General features: G+C 41.2%; 1 protein-coding gene across 1 annotated transcript in view; it reads left to right on the top strand.

Moving 5' to 3' along the window:
- SPRED2 (sprouty related EVH1 domain containing 2) overlaps positions 1 to 23,339 on the top strand; it is a 133,963-nt gene that overhangs the window by 96,168 nt on the left and 14,456 nt on the right. The window contains exon 5 of the mRNA XM_089674684.1: positions 22,905 to 23,051. Coding sequence (XP_089530810.1) covers positions 22,905 to 23,051 — 147 coding nt within the window. The remainder of the gene's footprint in view (positions 1 to 22,904; positions 23,052 to 23,339) is intronic.

Genomic DNA, 23,339 nt, shown 5'->3' with positions numbered 1-23,339 from the left:
TGAGCGTGACCCATTCTTTAACAAATGTTTGTAGAAGCAGTCTGCATGTCTAGGTGTCTGGTTCTATACACCTGTGGCCATTGAGGTGATTGGAACACTTGAATCCAATGATTTGAAGGGGTGTCCTAATACCTTTGGCAATATAGTATATGTAAACATCGGGTTGGTATGATTGAGACCCACTCAAAATAGAGTTTTGTATCCACTGTGGAAGGGGGCATGTTTATGCTTTAGGTTTCAGGCAATTTAGTACCTGTGAACAATAGGAGGAATCCTATTATTATCTACGGGGCCCATTTACACCTATGCAATGTGCTTCTATGCAACATGAAAAAAAAGGTGCAGGCGCTTCTATTGATACAACATTTTTGGCCCCATAGACTTCAAGGGGAGTCATGGAAAACTCATTTAACAAAATTTCACAATAATGCAGACACACAAATGTGAATCTTAGTATTGTTTCACAGGGAGCTTGACATGTCTTCATCTTATATTACTTCTGTTTTTTGAGACAAAATTGGTATAGAATGATTAACATTATTTGCAGCTTTCAGACAGACAGTATGTCAAAAACAAACAAAAACTCCCAGCTCACTTACCGGCCAGCCTGCAACAATACCAAATTAAAAGAGGTTTAGTTGCATACATTTGCAAATACATGTGTAAGCTGCAGTGGTCACCTCAAGGCACCCCAGTGTACTGCAGTCCTAACTCTATTTTTTAGAGTCTCCCAAGTTGGAACACATATAGTAATGGATAGATTAAGGGTAGGTGTGCCTGGAAGGAGCCCACCCCTTCTTAAAGGTACAAGGATGCACGGGACACTCCACAGGGGCAAAATGGCAGCTGAAGGTATCGAGTGCTTCCCCGCACCACTTCATCAACTACACAAAAAATGACAACCACCCCAACCTTTTACTAGCGTTTGTAGCAAGGAGCACATGAAGGGGCAACACACGTCAAAAACAAACAAAAATTCCCAGCTCACTTACCAGCCAGCAACAAACCAAATTGGCCCTGTCTAACAGTTGATAGTAAAAACAAGGGGTTTAGTTGCACACATTCACAAATATATGTGTAAGCTGCAGTGGCCACATCAAGGCACCCCAGTGTACTGCGGTCCTAACTCTATAATTTTGAGTCTCTCCCAAGTTGGAACAATTATGAATAGATGAAGGGCAGGTGTGCCTGGAGACAGACAGTGACCTCACTTAAGTTAAACATAATGAGTAGTAAAGGGAGCAAATTTTTAATGTCAATGCCTAGGCAGTTTTTATTTTGGAGGAGGAGGTGGTAGAGAAATGAAGACCCTTCGCTTCTAAAGCTGGCCATACATGGATTGAATTTCAGCCATTTCCTGCTTTAATCTGGTAAAATTCAATTAGTGGGTGGCCTTGCTCGCACCACCCAGCTCCAAAAACTGATCTGAAGATTGAAGGAGAAGGTAAAAAAAATTGTCAAATCAGCTGCAGTTAGGGCTCGTTCACACTTAACTTTATTTCTAATTCTTGCCAAGCGGCCCTATAGTGTTTAACAGGCGTTAGACAGGCATTTGGGGAGCATTTGAGGAGCGTTAAAAACGCTTCCCAAACACCCTGTGTGTGGTTTTGAGGCATCTGATAGGCATTTGACAAGCGTTAGAACCGCACCACAAATGCCTATAATGAAGTTAAATGGTATTAACGCTCTGCAACCATGTCGCAAACGCCTGCCATCTGTTTGAGGAGAGGCACCATAGACTTGAATGGGAGGCTTCAACTCATCCTGACTCGACATGAGGCTTCAGTTTTGCTGCGACACTAACGCTTTAGTGTGAACAGGACTGTGTGCTGCCATGAGCAGATTTTTCATAGGCTTTTGAGAAGCGTTAAAAATGCTTCCCAAATGCCTGTCTGACACCTGCTGACAAAGCTAGTGTGAACATAGCCTTACAGCTGTGGTTTCCAACTGTCGGGGAGATTTGTCTATCGTGGATGGAGAAATCGTTAGATTTCTTTCCTTCAGCCCGCAGGCTGTTTGAACATGAATGCCTAGATTTTTTTTAGCAATACCTGCTTGTATTGTGTCCTTCTGGGGAACAAAAAGTAAGGGGAAACCTCTCCTTCGGGCGATCCATTCCTGTGACAACTGCCAAATTGAGGATTTCCAGGACAGGAAGTAGACCTCTCATCAATGGGGGCACATACAGAAGTAAAACTTGGAAGTACTAACCCCAGCTGTGTGCAAAGCACAAATGCCATTTTTGGAGTTTTGCTTTAAACTGTAAAACTGCTTTCTTGTCCTGTTAATAGCTGCCCAGAGTCAGTGTGTATCTCTCCGGTGGCATGCTCCCCAATATAGAGAATTGGAGGGGACTTTAGCGACTTCCCCTTGGTTTCTGCCCAGTTTGCACACACGTTGTGCACAGAAGGTGCAGGATTACCAAATGTCCTGTGTATTTTCACAGCATAAATACGGCTCACTTGGCAGCCTTAACTGCAGCTTTAGCGGTGATACATTAGGTCAAAGTAAAATCATTTTTACGCATCTGGGAGCTCAGTAAAAAAAAAATGATTCTGCCCTTAAGGCAGCATCACATTCCACTCCACTGCAGTAGATGAATCATTGTAAAACTAAAGCGAACATGATCTTAGTGGTCAGATCAACCAAGGTCAAGGCAATACAAGGGAGGAGCATATTATCCGCGGTGTTGAATCAGTGAGTCATCTGCTTCCCTTTTCAAAATGTAACACCCTCTCTTCCTCCGCAGGAATATCAAGTGCACTTGAAAGGTTTGTGATAGTGAGAGACAACTGGATAGCTAAGCAATAATTCATTAGGGAAGCAGCCTGCTTATGTTCGCTGCTCATTATGCCGCCTGCAGACTGTAAGGCGAAGCCTGGTCATTGGAGAGGTGTGTGTTGGAGGGTCTTTTCAGGATTGCTGACCAGATCCTTTCAACAGTTGGTATTCCGTTCCCATCTGTTCTTTTGTCCCAGTTTTAAAAGACAAACAACAGCAGGCTGGGTTAAAAGGTGACTTCCTCTGCTCCAGAGTAAAGCTATCATTAGCAGCTGCTTCCCAGCTACCTGCCAGAGTGATTTATGGAACAAGATAGGGGAGGGGAAGGAGCCCAGGCCTTCTATGAATTAAATGGCTTTGCTGTTTCCATCACTGTAAAGTGCCATAGGAGTCTGTGTAACTACGCGTTCTGCCACTCCCAGTTTGGTGGCTTAAGTTACAAAATAAAATGTGCATAAATAGTTTTATGGTCTGCTCGTTATGACGGAACACAGCTTCACACTTTCTGTCTTCGGGCTGTTTATTTTTGAAGTGTGTGTATATATGTAATAAATATACAGTATATATACTCCATCTTCATCCATTCAATTTATTGTTCATACAACTTCATGGATAGACGCGTGTGTATGTATGTGATATATATATATATACACACACACGCAGGCAGTATCAGCACTCAATCCCAGGTCAATGCTGAGGTATAATACGCACTCCAAGGGCTTCCTCCGATGACCAAAGATAACGGTGTAATAGTTTTAATTCACTGAGATTTTGCCACAACTATTATAGCATCCTCCTTGTTCAGTTTGCCCCTTTGAGTGCCTACTATACCTATGAACACCCACCAAAACCCATTGTGGCATGGATTCCTCTAGACCTCTAAAGGGCATGTTGTGTTATCTGGTTCCTAGCCAGTAGCAGATCCTTTATGTTCTGTACATTTCGAGGTGGGGCCTCCATGAATCTGACTTGTTTTTCTAGCACATCCCACAGTTGCTTGATGGCTTGAGATCTGGAGAATTTAGAGGACAAGTCAACACCTCGAACTTGTTTTTGAGTTCCTCAAACCATTGTTGAATTCATCAGACCAGGCTACCTCAGATTTGATGCTCATACATCCATTGTAGACGCTTTTGTCTCTGGACACGGGTCAGCATGATCACCCTGACAGATCTGCAGCTATGCAGCCTCATACGCAGCAAACTGCAATGCATTCTGTGTTCTGACACCTTTGTGTTGGAACCAGCCTTAGCCTTTTCAGGAATTTGAGCTACAGTAGATCTTCTATTGGATTGGAATACAAAGGCCAGTCTTAACTCCCCACTTTCATCAGTAAGCCTTGGCTGCACATGATCCTGTTACTGGTTTGCCAGTTTTCCTTCCTTGGACCACTTTTGGTAGGTCCTGACCACTACAGACCAGGAACATCCCACAAAAGCTGCAGTTTTAGGGGATGTTCTGACCTAGTCGTCTTGCCATTACAAGTTAACCTTTTTTTGGTCCAAAGTTGCTCAAATCCTCACACTTGCCCATTTTTTCTGCTTTCAACACATCTACTTCAAGGACAACATGTTCTAATATATCCCACCCACTTTCAGATGTCATCATAGCGGGATAATCAGTGTTGTTCATGTTACTTGTTAGTGGTAACGATGTTATGGCTGATCAGTGTGCGAGTATGTATATGTAAAAACACGCTTAGACACACCAATTGAGGTGAACTGCACGGGAATCTCCTGTAGCCCTCAATGGGTGCTCTCCTTCAGCAAGTTCCACTCTGCTCTGGCCTGGTATACATTCCTATGTACTATTCTGTATTGAAAAATACATTTTCATACTTAGCATTTTGGTGTGTCCTTTTTTGGGACTTTTACTTTATATTTGTATGTGTATGAGCATGTACATTGTTAATAAGCCAAGCAGTGGAGCTTTCTTGTCTTGTTTTTGCTCTGCAGGCAATATCGTTGGAAGCTAGCTCATAGATATGAAATTTGTGAAAACAAATCCATGCTCAAATCCTCAGAAAGTCCGCCACATCTCTAGCCTTGCTCCTGGATTTATGAAGATTCAGCCCTATTGTCTTTCCTTGCTGAAGCCCATGAAGCAGCTCACTGTTCTGTGTCTCTGGAGTCTTTGAAGCACAGGGCTCAATGAATAGGGCAGTGTTCCCTTATGCAAACACTGTAAAAAGTAAACTTGCAATTGGGCAGAGCACACTTTTTTTTTTTTCCCCCCTTTTTTTTTTCCAAACTGGGATTTGTTCTTTGTCACGCACTAGGTCTTCAGTAAAATAAGTCTCCCTAGACTTATCTTATCCGTAATGCATAACCCAGTTGTGAAATTGCTTATGCACACTTAGAGACTACAAATGGATATTAAGGGGCACATTTATCAGTGTGGGAATAGATTTTTCTACACAGCACTTAAGCCCCATACACACGATGAGAATTTTGGACAAATTATCCATTTTTTAATTATTTGGGGCTTTTTTGCATGCTAGTCTCATATCGAAAGTAAAGAGGTCACGAAAGTTACGAAAATTCTCGTTTGAGTAAACATTCGGAAGTTATGTAATGTGTTTGTATTGTATTTTTGGATGAAAACTGTACTAATTTAAAAGAAAATCGTACGATCTGGTCTCGTATGGGAAAATTTTTCATGCTTGTCCCTTCAATCAATTTCGGATGAAAGATGTGTACTAATGATCAGATTATTGTATGATCGCTTTGAAATCTGTATTTTTTGCACGATTTTTTGATTGTGTGTATTAGACTTTAGTCATTCAAAACAAAGAGAAAAGCAAAAAAAAAAAGCTAGTATGCATTTAAATTGTCAACATACCATAGACCCATTGCGGTTTCAGAAAAACAACCTTTCCTTCTTATCGTTGATCCTTTTTGTCCTTTTCCTCGCATTGGTCATTGTGATGTCGTTTTGGTTATGTGCACTGGCATAGCATGGCTCCTACCATCCTAATGAGATTAAAGGAAATAAATAGGTTGCTTTGGGTGATTTCCTTCTGAAAATGCTGAGTGCTTTTGACTTCCATGTCCCTGCACTGCCTGCACCTTCTCTATTTTGCTCTCCACGTTGCAGCTGTTTTTTAAAGACATGAATTTATTCCTTTGCAGATTAGATGTACATTGACAAGATCTCCTTTTTCTACAGTGTCTTCATTTGCTTGGTTTGATTGGATTATCCATGTGGTTATAGGCTGTCTTGCACAGCTCGATTTTCCTGTCCCTGCTAACAGCGTAGATAGCGCTGTGGCTGAATACAATGGCTCTGCCAAACAGTGACTGTATCTAAAAGGATGCAGTTATTGTTTGGCCAATAGTTTTCCACCCGGCTCAGATGATATTTGAACTTACTTTTGTAGAGCCTGGTAGTGCTTGCCTGACCACCAGCAGTTAAAATTTTGGCCAATTCAGCATTTGCCATTTCATTTGTGTGCATGGAGGTATTGTGTTCTGATTTTTTTTTGATTTTTTTTTATTATTATTCATACCGCCAGCTGAATGAAACAAATTGAACCATCAGTGGCCACCTTAAGGGTGACCATAATTCGCCCGGTCTCTCCCCTGATCTAAGGCTACGTTCACACTAGCCTTGTGTGCAGGCGGCAGAGAGGTGTTTGGTAAGCGTTTTTACCGCTTCCCAAACGCCTCTGCCAATTCTGCACATTACAGCACATGGTGCTGTTCTAACGGGAGCGTTTGCGTCGCGTTGCGACAAAACGGACGCCTCTGGACGAGTCAGGAGGCTTTGAAGCCTCCTATTCTCGTCTATGGTGCCGCTCCGCAAACGCCCAGCCGGCGTTTGCGGTGCGGTTGCGGGGCGTTTGCGGAGCGGTAACACCACTCAAACTGCATTATAGGCGTTTGTGGGGCGTTATTAACGTTCGGCAAACGCCTAGCAACCGCCTCTAAACCGCGCATGCGGCGTTTGCGGAGCGTTTGCCGAGCGTTAATAACGCTCCGCAAACGCCGGACCAACGCTTGCCAAAAGCTATAGGGGCGTTTGGCAAGCGTTGGCAAAACAGCCTAGTGTGAACGAGCCCTAAGAGCCCTATCCAGTGCTTAGATAAGGATTAGGCCATTAAAGCTACCCAAGTGGATGATAAGGAGTTCTTTTAAAGATGGAAGTATTTTGTACTTCACACCAAGATATTCCATCTGTAAGATGTGAGGGTGTACACCACACAAGTTCCACTTCTGTCCATCAGGCTGGTAACAGTGGTGGGTCCCATCGATACACAGGATTGCCAGATTGTTCTTCGGCAGGCATCTGTCAGTCAATAGTCAACCCTCATTCTACTTGCTTTTACAATTTGTAGGCAACATTTGCATTTTAATATCACTGCGATGTGTATGTAATGGCATTAGAGAAGACGCACCTGCTTCCATTAAAATAAGATACATGTGGTATTTTTAAATATACATGGTATCTTAGTAATTGTCCTACTCCAAACACAGGTTATTTGCGGGAAAAAGGATTTCCTGGAGGGGCAGGAAATTATACAGGATCAACAGTCATGTGAAGCTGGAAAGGATGTCCTCAATTCCCATTTCAGAGCACCAGCCGGTTAGGTTGGTGGATACCGGGAAGAGGCAATGTAATGTGCTTTCAGGATTATGCTTTTCATAAGACTCCCTTCTATTTGCATAGTGTTAACAGCGCATGGCTCTTTACTGCCATACAATAAAATGGTAATATAATCCAGTAAGGAAAACAAAGGTAGGACAGCGTAGCTAGGTAATAATGAGGAGCTACTTGTTACATATCTTAAATGAGACAGGACATCTGTCAAGTAGAAATATACATTATACTTCTGTTCTCTGCCATTAGACCCTTTTTACTCCTAACAATTTTTTTAGGCATTCTAATTTAACTCCTTGTCCTCTCTGGGGGTTGTGTCTTTGTTGTTTAGGTTTGGAAATTACAGGGAGTCTTCACAGGGTGGGTCCTTGGGGGATATTGCACCCAAAGTGGGGGTGTCCTTTTAGCTATATCTGAAATATACTTCATATGCCAACCTTTCTGTGTGTATGTATGTATGTATGTATATGTATATATATATATATATATATATATATATATACACACAGTGGGGATCGAAAGTTTGGGCACCCCAGCTAAAAATTTGTATTAATGTGCATAAAGAAGCCAAGGAAAGATGGAAAAATCTCCAAAAGGCATCAAATTACAGATTAGACATTCTTATAATATGTCAACAAAAATTAGATTTTATTTCCATCTTTTACACTTTCAAAATAACAGAAAACAAAAAAATGGCGTCTGCAAAAGTTTGGGCACCCTGCAGAATTTATAGCAGTTGTCTAGAAAACTGAAACTGAAAATAGTTGACGCTCACAAAGCTGGAGAAGGCTATAAGAAGATAGCAAAGCGTTTTCAGATGTCAATATCCTCTGTTCGGAATGTAATTAAGAAATGGCAGTCATCAGGAACCGTGGAAGTTAAAGCAAGATCTGGAAGACCAAGAAAAATATCAGACAGAACAGCTCGCAGGATTGTGAGAAAAACAATTCAAAACCCAAAACTTTTGTTGACATATTATAAGAATGTCTAATCTGTAATTTGATGCCTTTTGAAGATTTTTCCATCTTTCCTTGGCTTCTTTATGCACATTAATACAAATTTTTAGCTGGGGTGCCCAAACTTTCGATCCCCACTGTGTGTATATGTATATATATATATATATATATATATATATATATATATATATATATATATATATATATATCTTTCTGAAGTCCAGCAGCAAAATCTCTCCACCTTAGTTCCCATCGTTGTTCTGTTGATATTCCTCTTGCCATGCCAGATGTTTCCAGGCATGCATTCTCCATAGCATGAAATAAAAAGCAATCTCCCCCAGTTCTGTTATGTCCACGACAGATCTTGACACCAGAATCCCAAGGAGACTTAAAGTGCATGTAAAACCAAAATTTATTTTTTTTTATAAGGTGGAAAAGGGTTAAAAAACCCTTTGTTTGCTTTTTGTGGTTATCTTGAGGAGATATTCCTTTACCTTCTGTCCTGGAGATAGAACAAGAAGTAAGAGGAACTCTCTCCAGAGTAAAGGCACTTCCCCTTTGGACAATTTTTACCAAAACAAGCATCCTCATGGGAACATTTTCCCTCCCTTTTTTTCAAGACAGCTGTAAAATGTGGACATTTTCATCACTTTACAGTGGTCTTCAGGACCAATGAGGAGTGATGGAGGGTGTAACAATTCCCTACTCTATCCAAAACTTAAAAAAAAATAAATTGACTCTACATATTTTTAAAGTGACACTAGTGGTGATATTTGTTTATCAAAATAATAAACATGTTATACTCGCCTGCTCTGTGCAATGGTTTTGCACAAAACAGCCCTGAACCTCCTCTTCTCAGGTTCCCCATCAACGATTATAGCTCCTCTTCCTCCTCTTCATGTGCTCCCATAGAAAGCCACTTGCAATGGGGGCATACATTGCTTGCTCATTCCTGAGCTGTGTGTGTGTCTATAGAGCCACACTCCGCTTCCTCCTAACTGCATTTGATTCACAGAAGCAGGAGCCAATGGCTCCTGCTGCTGCTAGAGTCCCATGTGAAGAGAAAGAGAACAGAGAAGAGATGCATGCACAGTGCTAGATTTATTCTCCCCTCTCTTCCCTCTCACAAAGGGAAGGGGGAGGACAGACTGAAATAAAAGGGAATGCATTAAGGTAAAAAAAAAAAATTTGGCCTTAGAACCATTTAAAATTTTGGGCATCTACCAACAGCAAAAAAAATCTCTGTTCAATTTATTGTTTGATCCTGTCTTTATCTGATCCTCCCCTTCTTCTGCTGTTCCCAATCCATCTGCTGAGAGTACAGAGCTCTAGGAGGCACTCTGCACATGCTCAGTTTAGTGTGTATTGCTAGAGTGTTTTTTTTTTTTTTTCTGTGGGAGGGTGCAGGTAATCAGCACAGGGCCAATCAACACTGTCCAGACAGGTGGTTAGGTGTTATGCAGCCTCATTGGACAGTCAGAGCAGAAGAAAAACTCTAACAAGCTTTAACCAGGGCTCTGCTGGACACTGATAGAACTCACACGACTGCTCTAACTGCTGATGAGAAAAGGTATTTAGCAGTTTATATTTACTAAAATAATGTTCATGTTGTGTGTACTGGGGGAGACCAGATATATTGAATGCAGGGTCCTGGGTTTAGTAAAACTTTAAATGTGCATTTCATTGATTTTAGAAACTGACTCTCAGACGCAAAATGTGAACAAGCCCTCAGCAGTGCAAAGACTAAATTATATATATTTCATTTTTAGTAAAATAATGACCCTGAGGACCCATCTCCATTTCAAGTTACTCTTAGGAAGGGAACATTTAAACTGATAGAGCTGCCTTCTATTTTTTAGTTCAGATGGAATCCACATTTTCCTGCACCCGCAGGCAGCACTTGTTATGTTGATTGTTTTGTGTTTCTCTTTACTCTCTTCCCAAACATCCTGTTTTCTGAAGCATTTATGCATGCGATTCTGATCTGCTTCTTCAGCTTCCCAACAGCTGTAGCTTCATGAAAGTGCCTTTTATATGAACTGTAATAGGTGGATTAAGATTGTAATTTGCTATAAAATGAGCGATACTGTAGGAGGTTCCCATTTGCAGGACAGTAGACCAAATATTGTAGAATGTGTTGACAAATGTTAGTACCCTATATTTTCTATAGGGAACACTTTTAAAGCCCCTTATCAGTTTAGTGTTACAGAGGAGGTCTGGTGCTAGAATTATTGCTCTCATTCTGGCGTGTGCGGCGATATGTAGCATGTTTCATACGTATGTGCCCCATCTAGTGCTTTTATGTTTGTACGTGCATATATGTGGGGGGATGTGTCTTTGGGTGTAACTTTACAATTTTTACAATTAAAACAAAAAAATTTTTTTTTTTACTAAACTTTTTTTTATTTTTCATCACTTAAGGAATAAACAGTCCCCTGTGTGAGGAGTACATGTCCCGGACATCGGGCGATATTAATTGAACATCCCTGAGGAACGCATGTGGCCTGAGGATTAGGACCACATGCAGTCTACTTTCAGAGTCCTCAATTTACCAAAGTGAAGAAGCAGGGTTTTTTAAAACAAAGGGCTTATGAAATTGCTTAAAGTGTTACTAAACCCACAACAGTAAAATCAGTCTGTATATGCAGTAAAGCATGCTTGTAATACTCACTGTGAAACCTAAGGGGTTAATCCTCTGCACTGTGTAAAAAAGCTGTTTGATCCTGTCTTTATCTGATCCTCCCCTTCTTCTGTTGTTCCCAATCCATCGGCTGATAGTACAGAGCTTTAGGAGGCACTCTGCACATGCTCAGTTTAGTGTGTATCGCTAGAGTGTTTTTTTTTTTTTTTCTTCTGTGGGAGGGTGCAGGTAATCAGCACTATCCAGACAGAGGGTTAGGTGTTATGCAGCCTCATAGGACAGTCAGAGCAGAAGAAAAACTCTTACAAGCTTTAACCAGTGCTCAGCTGGACACTGATAGAAGTCACATTACTGCTGATGAGAAAAAGTTTTTAGCAGTTTATATTTACTACAATAATTGCATTTCAGTGTAGGGAGTACTGTGGGAGACCAGATATAGTGATTGCAGGGGTCCTGGGTTTAGTAACACTTAATGTAATCTACTACATTTTTATGAGTGCTTGTGCAGGAAAAAAAAAAATAAATTCTGTGTTCATCTACAGTATGTCACTGTATTATGTGGAATAAATGACAGTGTACATAAGAAAAGCAGTGGCTCCCTACCTTAGTCCTCAAGTACCTCCAACAGGTCATGGTTTCAGGATTTTCTTCACCTTGCATCGGCACTTTAAATCAATGTCAATTGTTTGGTATTTTATCTAAGCGTATTTCCCAAAAATGGCCTGTAGTGGGTACTTGGGGAATGAGGTTGGGAAACGCTGAGATTGACATTTGGCAGAAGAGTTAGCCGTACATGGTCCTATTCACAACATGTGCATTGGGCAGTATTGAGAGAGAGTAGGATGGGACACATTTTTATGCAGCACAGTATGTTGCGACACAACACACAGCAACACCCTGGTGCATAATTCTGAGCCTTGGTAAACACTAGTGCTGCTGCATATTTAGCATGTGTTTTATGTGTGTTTTCATGCTTGATGCATTTTTTTTCTAGGAAGAGCCTGCTTGTAAAACCCAAAATTCTGCCAAAAATGCAGTATGCTGCAGCAAACGAGGCACCTGCATCTTCTAAAAAAAAAAAAATCACACTACACCATGTTGCATTGATGTGAACGGTCATCATAGAGAATATTGTGGTTTACAATGTCCTGCATTGGGCAGGAGAAATCACACTAGTGTGAACGTGGCTTTAATGAAATGTCAGTTTATGACATTACAATAAAGCAAATAATTAAAATAAATAAATAAAAAAGGTAATACCCTTGTTTACATGGGCTTATGCCCAAGCGAGGGCCTTGTTTGTTTGCACTGTTGTCTCATGCATCCGCATGCAGGCAATACCATTCATGGCTACTGGAACACAGCAGTTGCACGGACACAGCCGCCGCTCCCAGTTTGACATCTGGGCATGCTCTCTGCTTTGAGGGACATGCAAGAACATGGATGTCAAATTGGGGCCAGTAGCTGTGTCTGTGCAGCCACTGCATCACAATAGACCTGAATGGGACTTCCTGCCTGCAGATGCACGGAACACCTGTGCATCCTATACAGGCAATCACGGCACTCACACCAATGTATGCTTAAGTACACCCATGTGGATGAGGCCAAAGTGTGCAGTGCCTTATAGCAACGCATTGCACTGCCCCTACATAATGCACTAAAGCGGGCATGTGTTCTACAGGGTGTAATGCACACCCACTGGTGCATCATGAAAACAGATCTTGTGATGATGGCTATGAAACACTGCTTAAGTTATTGTGTAAGATACGTGTAGTGCAGCAAGTGTGTAGTTTGTCATAACAGGCGTGTTTTGCTTTAAAATATCTCAAAAAATGAAAAGGCCAGCTTGTTGCTACCACAACTTTTCACATTTTTTAGAATATTGGGAAAATTAGAGATTAGAAAATAGTTTCTTCTTTTTTTTACCGTCCCTTTCTGAGGTGGCTCTGGATCGGTGGCAGTTCTGTATTCCTGAAGGTGACACTGTGAGCAGACTGCGTACAATTACCGTGGAACAGACTGGATGCTGGCGCTGTGACAAGCAGATGATTGACAACTTCCTGTTAGCACAGTGCTAAAGATTAGAACTGCTTTTCATTGTACAATGCAGTGCTGGCCAGAGAGGGAGTGGAAGAGCTGTAGGAAGGGAAGTCTGGAATGTCGCTTTATGTGCTTATTGCATCATTGTTTCATTAGTGTGTGCATTGCAGCTCATCGCCCCACTTGTATGAAACCATGGACTTCTCGGGGACATGTGGATGTTGGAAAATGTTTTACCAGTCAGAATTCATATTCCTGCTTCATTCCTGCTTCAGTTTTCTAGCAGCTGTGTCTCTGTACCTTGAAAATATGCAGCCTTTAGGGCCCACTTAGTTCTATGCATTGTGCTGGGTTTTTTTTTTCGTTTTTTTTAATATGGTACATGGTCATGCATCATTGTGCATTTCCTTTGTGTGTTGAATTTAGAATTTGACATAAGTAAGTTAAGATCTATTGCCACCAAATATAACCTTGCCATTATCTTCTATGACTATGCCATTGACTTCCTCCCAGTGCATTAAAAAAATTTCATATTTTTCAAAATGCACTTAAAGGGGAGCTCCAGGCTCTCTTAAGAAAAAAAAAATTAAAAGTCAGTAGCTACAAATAGTATAGCTTTTATATAACTATAACGTTTGATATAGGGATGCTTACCTGTCTAGGGATCCAGCAGTGTCCTCACCTGAGCTGTATCTTCAGTCGACTATGGATGCAGGTGCTGGCATCTACAGTAAGAAAAACCAGCAGTGAAGCCCTGTGGCTTCACAGCCGGTTTCATACTGCGCATGCGCGAAGCACGCTGCGCTTTGTGAATGGTCCCGCAGTCATCTGGGACCTGTGAAGTGTCTCAGAAGGCTGCGGGGGGGGGGGGGAAGGGGGGGGGGGCAAACTTCTGGATTGCCAGGGTGCATCTGACCGGAATTGGGAGCAGATACCTGTCAACACCACGCTGGTGTCAGATGGGTTAATCTGTTGCTGGAGACAAATCTCCAGTGGCAGGATCGTTAAAGAGGCCAAATGCAGCAATATACTGCTCTGTCCCTGGCCTGAATGCTGCTGAATCTTGATCGCTAGTGATGGGAGCATCATCCCACTGCCTGAGCTACAGAGGGTGTGATTCTCTAGGGTCAAATAGGCAGCCTCCGAAGCTGGCCATACACCAGCCATCTCGATCGCTAGCAATGGAAGTGTCATCCCACTGCCTGAGCTACAGAGGGTGTGACTCTCTAAGGTCAGTTAGGCAGCCTCCAAAGATGGCCATACACCAATAGAATTGTATTTAAAAGTTTCTATTTTTTGGAACATTTGTTCGATTTCTCATGGTTAGTGAGGTCAAATCAACTTTTGTTTTCAACTGCAATGATAAAATTTGAAGTAGTAAGATGGAAACTTATTCTCAAAGGAACAAATTTCTAACTGTGAATGTTTTTGTGTAGAAAAAACTGTACGCATTGTAAAGAAACATGTTTGATATGTCTGGGATTCCATTCAAGTACCAGGTCTGGACACATTTTTCCGGTCCAACAAAATTAGCTGACTTTAGTGGCAAGAAAAAAATCTTCTGATAAATGATTTTTCTATGAACGTTCGAGCACAAATCTAACAGTGTATGACCACCCTTAGGAATCCTGCTTCTGCTGATTTCGCCATATCAGCAGCCGGTCATCAGCCTTAGCAGTAACCACAAAGTAGTTTGGATTCCCTCTGCTGTGCCATACAATAGGTTCCCTTCTCCCCTCTGAAATGTGCTAAAGACAATCCCTGGAATTCATAAAGACTGCCAAATTTTGCAAAAGTGCCTCTCATGCATTCTAAAAGTGGTGAAGAATGCATCAAATTCATGTACCTGTATAGAACTTGTACTTTAACTTGGCTCATGGTACGCCAAATTTAGAATACATAATGAGACATCTTCATAAAGTCTGTCTGCGCCAGTTTTTCTCTGTACGCCAAAAGAGTTGGTCTTAATTAGCTCCACTTTTATATTTGGCAAATTCAATGCGACACGGTGGCACATTCAGTGCGACACAATGTAAGAGTGGTCTGAATTTGGTGAATGAGTCGCTGTCAGAACCAAAAGTGTCGCAATTGCTTCATGAATTTGACGCAATACATTAACGAGGGATTAACGGCAGAAAAGTGGCAACGCAGATTATTTAATCCCCCTATTATTTTTTTGTTTTACACCACGTTTACCAAGTACCTCTTGTATGTTTAGCACAGTACCCCCTAAGGCCTCGTGCTTGCTGAGTGTTTAGATCATGGGATCCCAGGCGGTTTTTAATGTAGGCACAAGGCTGAGGCGCACTGTCCAGCCCCTCTTCCAGCTTCCTGTAAAACTCTGAGAGGCTAAAAACTGCTGCAACTGGATGGTGCACCAAGTGGTACTAAAGTTTAAAACAATATGCACCCAGAGACAAATGCCAGGAATGCAGACTTTTTGCATGCTGGGCATTAGTTTCTGGGAGCATACTGCCCTATACTAAACACACTCCAGTTTGGAAGAAGTCAAAATCTGCTGCCACTTTGGATCGGGGTACATGCAGCAGAATGGTGTACTGTGTTAAGATGTCCATAAATGGATTGGAATTTGGCTAGTTCAACAAGGAATGGCCAAATTTTGATCCATTTATGGCCATCCTCTTTCGACAGAACTCGAACATTAGATCATCTTCTGTCAGAAGGGAATGTTGGAAAACCTTTCTCAATCAGCGGCTGCAGCCGCTGATCAGTTTATTCTGATAGTGGAGGAGTCGCACTGTCAGAATAAAGTAGGGTTGATTTACTAAAGTCAGATAGACTGTGCACTTTGCAAAGTTGGCCCATGTCTTGGCTCTGCTCTCCACTCCCTCCTCACTAGCTGTGATTTACAGCAACGGTAGCCAATGGCTCCCACTGCTGTCTCCGAGCCTATGAAGAAGTAGAGAGCTGCTGTGCTCGTGCACAGTGCTGCATTGAGATCGGGCTCGGGGAAGTAAGGAAAAGGAGGGGGGAGCCGGAGTTGCACTCAGAAGGTTTTTACTTTAATGCAGCCTTTAGAACCACTTTAACCTCCCCGGCGGTATTCCCGAGTGTCAGTACCACAAGCGGTATCCCCGAGCTACACTCGGGCTTACCATGCGGCGTTGCTCAGGGATTCCCTGCAGCGCTTACCTTGTCCTTCGCTCCCGCGATGCGTCCCCTGCAGCGTCCCCGGCCATCTCCTCCGGCCTATGCCGGCATGCGGCTTCCGTGTTCCGGTCCCTGCGAGCGTCAGTACGTACGGAACCGGCGGCAAATTTAAAAATTTTAGAAACTGTCATTTTCTTATAAACGAAAATGACATAGTAAAACATTACTGTTTCAAAGCATTTCACATACATTTTGTCCCTACTGCTTTGTCCTGTGCCCTGCCTGCATTTTGACTGTTCTTTCTGCCTGTAAACTGAGAAATGTCCATGGCGTCCAAAAAGCGTCACTTTAGGTCAAAAGCGGTTTTAGACTCGCTAGAGAACAGCGATAGTAAATCTGAACCACTTGCAGAATTGAGTGATAATGATTTGTGGGGAAATTCGTCATCAGACACTGAAAACGATTCTGCGACTTTGCTCAGCAATGTGCAAACTTGGCGCTATATTTCAAATTTCAGTGTTTTTGGTTTGATTATATTATTGAATTAAATTTATTATATATTTTTTTTGTATTATTTATTAAATTATAATTTATGATTTAGTGTTTCAAGTTTTATCCTACCCGGTATGTTTACTAGACTCTTGTTCGGACAGATTTCAGTGAGTTATTCCTAAACATTACAGGCCTACAATATAAAACGCCAAATTTCCATGCAAAAAAATGGTACCGCTTTCAGCACCAAAAATCTGAAATAATCATACCGCCAGGGAGGTTAAAGGAATATTAGGCCATCACTCCTTGAAAAACCGTTTTATTCCATTAATATATTTGGGAATCCTTTGCATAACTCTGTTCAAGGCATGCCACAGCATCTAAGATTAAATACAAATTTTCCACTGTTCATGCCGTTCTGGTTTTCTAGATTTACCCCTGTGGTTCAAGTCAATGGCTTGTTGCATCAGCCAACTTGTGTTACACTTCAGCTGAGCGATTTCTGCCCTGACATCTCCTGTAAAATGTCTTGTTTCCCTCCATGCATAGTGTTATTTGTTTCCCAAAGAGTTCCTGTCTTGTTCGTCAACAGCACATTGTCCCAGATACAGTACATTGTCTAACATCCAGGTGGTCTTTTGCAAACTGGAGACGTGCAGCAATAACATTTGCAGACACATTGTTTCCTCAGTGATGTCCTTCCAGGACTTTCCTTGTCCAGGAAAAACAATGAGCAAACACAGAACAAGCCGATCTGCAAAAGTGACAGTGGCAATGCTTGGGACGAACATGTGTGTGTGTGCGTGTGTGTGTGTGTATATATATATATATATATATCGTCTTTATTTTTTTTATAATAGGTCTCATAAGCAATATAAAATTAAATTGGTCCATCTAGAACTGCCTGAATATTGAATGTTTGTGTAGTTAGTCCTTTTTTCATTTTTTTTCTTCCCTTACAGACCAACAGCTTCTCCCCTATCAGAAGCCCGATTTGTGGACATTCCTGATGCTGCCCACAGTCCCCTGCATGCTTTCCACCATAAAATCAGCATGGACCCAAATCCCCTACCCCCCACATCCCCACCCCCACATTGCTATTGTGGAGCTCAGACCCAGCTTATATTTTTCTGGCCCCTCTCCTTTAACCCCCCGCCCTTTTTTTTTTTTCTCTGTGTTGTGATGGTGCTGGTTTTAATATCTCATTCAGAGCAGTGTGGTCAGACAGCAGTGGGAGGAGGTTTTGTTGAACAAGCTAGCTCTGGATTTAAAACACAAAAAATGAGGCACAGTGCTACATGAAAAATCCCCTGGCTTTAGGTGCACTTTAAGGCCTTTGGCAATGTTTTAGCTTCCTTCAGCTCCTGCCATTTTGTTAAAAAGCCAGAAATGTGTTAAAAAATTTTACATATATGAAGTACTTACAATATATGTGTTAACTGTTTGTGCAATATTAATCTTCTAAAGATAGTCACTATGCCGTTCACGTCTAGCCCACCTCCAACCCACCTATACCTACCCAAACAATTATTGAATGTAAGTGGGTTTGTTGACAGGCTTTAAAAGATCTTGTCACTGTACCCTAGGTAGGGCAGAGTGACAAGATCTCTTTAAATAACTTTATCAGTAATACTTGGATAACAATCTGACCACATGTTATTGCAAAAATCAAGGTAATTCCATTAAATTCACAAATGTCTTCATGCAACGCTATATGAAAATGACTGGAAGAATTTTCCCAGCAGTCAATCACCTTGAAATCCATGGGTGAATTATATTGGTCGGGCAATACAAAGTTATTTTTGTTTTGTTTTTGTTTTTTATCATTCACTTCCATACATAAAGTCCTTTGTGCTTTGCTGAGTTAATTTCCCAGAACGCTGAAGAGATCGGTTTTTACAACTATGCAAGTCCTGTTGTAGCCTTATAAAAATATCTCTCGTTCTACTTGGCATTGTTCAGTTAAACTATTTCCTCTGATTTAAAATTGTAGCACAGGGTGTATTTTAAGCATTTCAGTTGCATCAGCTGTTGGGTACTATTTTAAGGTCTGCCTCAAGTGAAAATACAGGGTGGTGATCTCAATGGTCTATAAGTGACTACTGGCAGACCTTAAAATACCAGCTCTGCTTACAGTGTGGGAAATGTTTTGGATGAATAACTTTCAGAAGCCACCGCAGCTTTGTTTTCATATAGTTCTGAAGGACATCCCAGTCTCCAGCAAAGTGATGGGACAGTAAAAAAAAAACAATTATTATAGTTGTGTAACAGCTGGAATTTTCATTGTTGGTTTTAAAATCCTTAAAGTGACCCCAGCAAATCAAGTTAGCTGGTTATATACAGACAAGTGCCTATAAATCTTTGTCTCTTTGCTGTCCAGGAACCCCCAAAGAGACGTACAATATACTAATCCCATTAGGTTTGCATCGATGGCCACCTCTGTAGTAATACATCCCTTGCTTTCATTCGTCTCTCTTCCCCATTTTGGGAAGAAAGCAAGATATTTCTGAATATGGAAGAGAATATGATTCACCTTCCTTCATCTCATGTAACAGCACTCACACTTAGTGTTTGGCCTGATTCTCTCACATGGAGTGAAGAAACAGTATTCAGACATGTGTAAGCTCCAAGTAGAACTATTAAGAGCTTACAAAGGCTGTTTCTTGCCGAATGGACATACATGGTGCACACGGGCATATTGGGCCATATATAGCATATAATAAAGCCATATAACAAGGGCTAGTAGCTACAGGTGTCATGTACAAATGAAGCATGGTATACGGCTGTACACAGGTACGAGCATAAACATGGACACAGTCTGTACCTAGGGGCATACATTCATATGCATACGGATGTTTACACTTGGAGCTGCGGTCACCAGAGAACAGTCCTTTCCTATGATTCATTTGTACAGGTGGCTGTATGTAATGCCAATGGGTCCTGGGTGCCAAACTACAGCTGCACTTTATGCTATGTGGCCTAAAACACCCACGTACATGAGCCTGTTTTGCTTTGCATGAACAAAGCATAGGTTCAATTTTAGGCTGGTTATAGACAGACAGAAAAAGAAACTGTCCCCAAAAGGAATTAGATGTTTGAACCAAACACATGATTTCCTGCTCAGGTAAGCATTTGCAAATATTAATGGGAGTAACTATTTAATTGAAAATTTAAATTGGTACACCCAAAATTGTTGTGTCAACTTTTTATTGATGCTGAAGAGTTAAACCAGTTCATAGTTTTTTGTGCACACTAGTGTTTTGGCCTGTGCACATCAAAGGTTGGTGTTTTGGGGCTGCCTGGGAGTCATAACTACAGCGTGCAGCCTGTCAAAACCTATGAAAGACTGAAATGCTTGGTGGCTGGATGCTATTTAGTGTGGTACTTGCATTTAGGGACTTATGCCCAGAGCACAGAATTCATATGTTCCTGAACGCATGGGGCCCTAAATGGGAGTATTGCACGGTACACCATTAAGCTGTGTCATATTTCAGCCTGTCATAGATTTTGGAAGACTTCTAGAAGCTGTACTTGTGCCTCCCGGAAATGCCAGGATTTAAAATAGGACTATGAGCAAATCTTTTTTTCTCATTTTGGATAGAGTATGGGAGGGTTATAACCCCTGTCTTTTTTTTTCTTCCATCTGTGTTCCATTGGGGAGATTTACCTTCACTTCCTGTCACACAGCCAATACTGGAAGTGAGCGGAAATCCCTTGGAGCCCCCCATAACTAGTGTCCGCATTGGAAGATTTCCCCTCTATTACTTTTTAGGGGACAGCCCAAAATTTGGGATTTTCTTTTAGTTTCACTTTTAATGATAATGGTAAACAGGAGTGAGTGGATGAATCTCCGTAACGGGCACAGACAGCAACAGGAACTTAATAGGAGTTCTAATCCATCTCTACTATGTCCAAAACTATATATATATATATATATATATATATATATCTATGTGTGTTGCCTTTAGTTATAGTTTAATGCACGTGGGGCAGACTGCTAGTGTGCATGAAAATTAAATCTGATGGGACCTCTGATGATGAGTTCAAAATCTACACACTTGTAAAGTGAGAAAATCCCATTTTCCTTGTTTTTCACTTCTGCACACTTTCTTTTCTGACAGTTTATTTTACTTTTAAGATGAATTGCTAAGTGCCTGATATACTAAATTGTTCAAGTTGCACTCTAGGCATGAATAAGACACAAATTAATCCAACTTTGTAATCATTCATTTTTTTTTTTGCAAGCTATGTAAGTACTGGACTATCCCCTTAACATAGTCTCTCGATAACCCTTTAAATGGGCTTTAATGGCCAGTAGGTAATGCAGCTTTTGTGTCATGTGGCTATGATTGACTCTCGTAGTGGTCACATGATCAGTAGCCCATGTCACTAGCTCCTAATCAGAAGCTGTGACCAGTGAGATCTGTCAGTGACAGCCTGGTCAATTTGCTGGGAGCTTGCTCTGCAGACAACCTCAGATCGCCGTGGATGCATATGTATGGTGGCTGGACATTTAAATCTCACTTTTTTGCCACCACATATATGCATTATGCAGTTGGCAAGAGATTAACATGTCTAAAAGCAGGGGACCCTTGGGGTTAAATGGGAGCGTTTAAGAAGTTCTCAAGGAATACTTCACCTTCTAAGGGAGGCTTAGATAATAAAAGTTGTGGTGTTCCAAGAATAAAGTTTAGATTTTTGTTTTTGTCAAATTGTTATTTAATTCCTGTAAAGCGAAGGTGCTTGGTTCCCTATCCTCGTGTCCTTTGTTAATACAAAGTAGGCCTGTTCTGTATTCGGTGTCCAAGGACTCCTCGGAATTAATTACAGAGGATGGAGTGCTGAAATTATAAACAGGAAGCATTTCCCCGCTTTAGAAAGAGCACAAAGTGAGGCATGGCATGTGGGAAAAGATGACATGAACGTATCCCCAACTTGTTTTGACACAGTGCCACTCTTTATTATTTTATTCTGGCCTAGGAACTCTTCCAGTGAAAAGTACTTATTGGCTCATCCAGGTTATTTCAGATAATACTATTCCTTGTTTACCAGGACCACAGCTATCTTTGTATGCAGAGAGGAGGAAGGGGGTGGGGGGACGTTTCCTGGTCTCTGCTGGTGGCCTCGACCTCAGATGTTCCTATAAATGATTGTGCGTCTTGATGAAGGAGAGCGATGTGGGCTGTGATTCATGTTTCACAAACCACAAATGTGTGCCCAGGCTCTCCCTGCTTTGTGTTAAAGGCTGGAATGTCGACATATTCTTGATGGCTTCTATCTTGAAGCTCATTAGAGCTAATTTTCAGATTGCAGAAATGCCTCTGTACTTAAAACAGGGGTCAAGTGTGAGGGGGGATTACTGATGATAGTTGGGCCACTTTGCTGTTATTTGAGGAGTAGCCTTCAGCCTCCGGTTAGATGGCCCTTAATGACTACTTCAAAGAATGTCAATAGTAGTTTACAAACTCCAGTCTAGATCTCCTACTTCCTTTATCATGATATTTGCTAAAATATATGACAGAGAATCCTTTTTTTTTTTTTTTTTTCTTTTAAAGGGATTATAAGGCATATTTGGACGGGCAGAACTTACCTCTCAATATGGAGCCCTTGTTAGATTTTTTGCTTTTTGTAATGCCAGCCACAGGCACTTGTAATGGTGAACATACGCAGCCTCCTATTTGCAATACGATCATCTTGTTAAACTGAGATATTTCTCTGTCACACGAAAAAACTATATCAAGTTTTTAAAACTAACGTACTGTGCAAGTCAAATGGAATGCTGTTTGAAAAAGGATGAATGCTTCTGTCAGGTGCTCAAATACATTATAGGAAACGACATATGCCCTTAAATATTTTACCCCTGTGCAACATTGTTTTTGTGTAATGGGTGAATTTACTGTAGTCTGTTAACCGTCCAGCCAGACAAGTAGGAATTTCCCCCCTAGTGTATTGCTCTCAAGGCCATAAACCGTAACTAAAAAAGTAAATCATAGTATATACAACATATAATTGTAGTCTTCATTTACTGCTTTTGCTCTAATAACCAGATTATAAACAGTGAATACTTTGATTAGGTCAACCATTGTAATAACTGTGACTTTCAGACTTCAAAGCAACCTAGCCATTACAGAAGACACCTGGCTATTGTTGCTTTTGACCCTCTGAACATCTTTGGCCAAAACATCAGTGTCTTCCAAGTCTAATTTGTCAAATAAGTGCATGAAATAGTTCCAGTTTAAGTTTGTGTCACTGTAATAAAAAAATGCTCTTTGTTTCCCTTTCAGACTGGCACAGATAGCTCTTCGAACTCATCACAGAAGAGGGAAGCACCAGTGAGGACAATCTCGTCTCCATTGACGAGCGGACGCTGTCGATACAGCACCCTGAGCCACATTGATCCTTATTCCTTGGAACACTATAATCCAGAACAAGTAAGTAGCCTTATTCCGTAATGTCCTTTTCTTGTATTTTGTTTTTTTTTTTGCTGAGAGTGGATTGCACAGTATACATTTTTATACACAAATTTTCAATCTCTAGTTATATTAGTAATAATACCATTACACCAAATGTTTTTGGAGACTGCTCTATTATTGTCTGCAAAAGGGCATGTTCCCTACCTCCTAGATTGAACTAGGCCCTTCAATTTGTACAATTACTTAATAACATATATTTGGTAAAATACTAGGTGGACAGCACTTGTTTAAATGTGGATTGTCAAG

This window comes from Staurois parvus, unplaced genomic scaffold (assembly GCF_062004578.1).
Source record: "Staurois parvus isolate SC_StPar_1 unplaced genomic scaffold, SC_StPar_1.0 ptg000001l, whole genome shotgun sequence".
NCBI classification, from domain to species: Eukaryota; Metazoa; Chordata; class Amphibia; order Anura; family Ranidae; genus Staurois; species Staurois parvus.
Note: the sequence above shows the minus strand (reverse complement) of the source record. Positions and strands in the feature narration are given on the sequence as shown.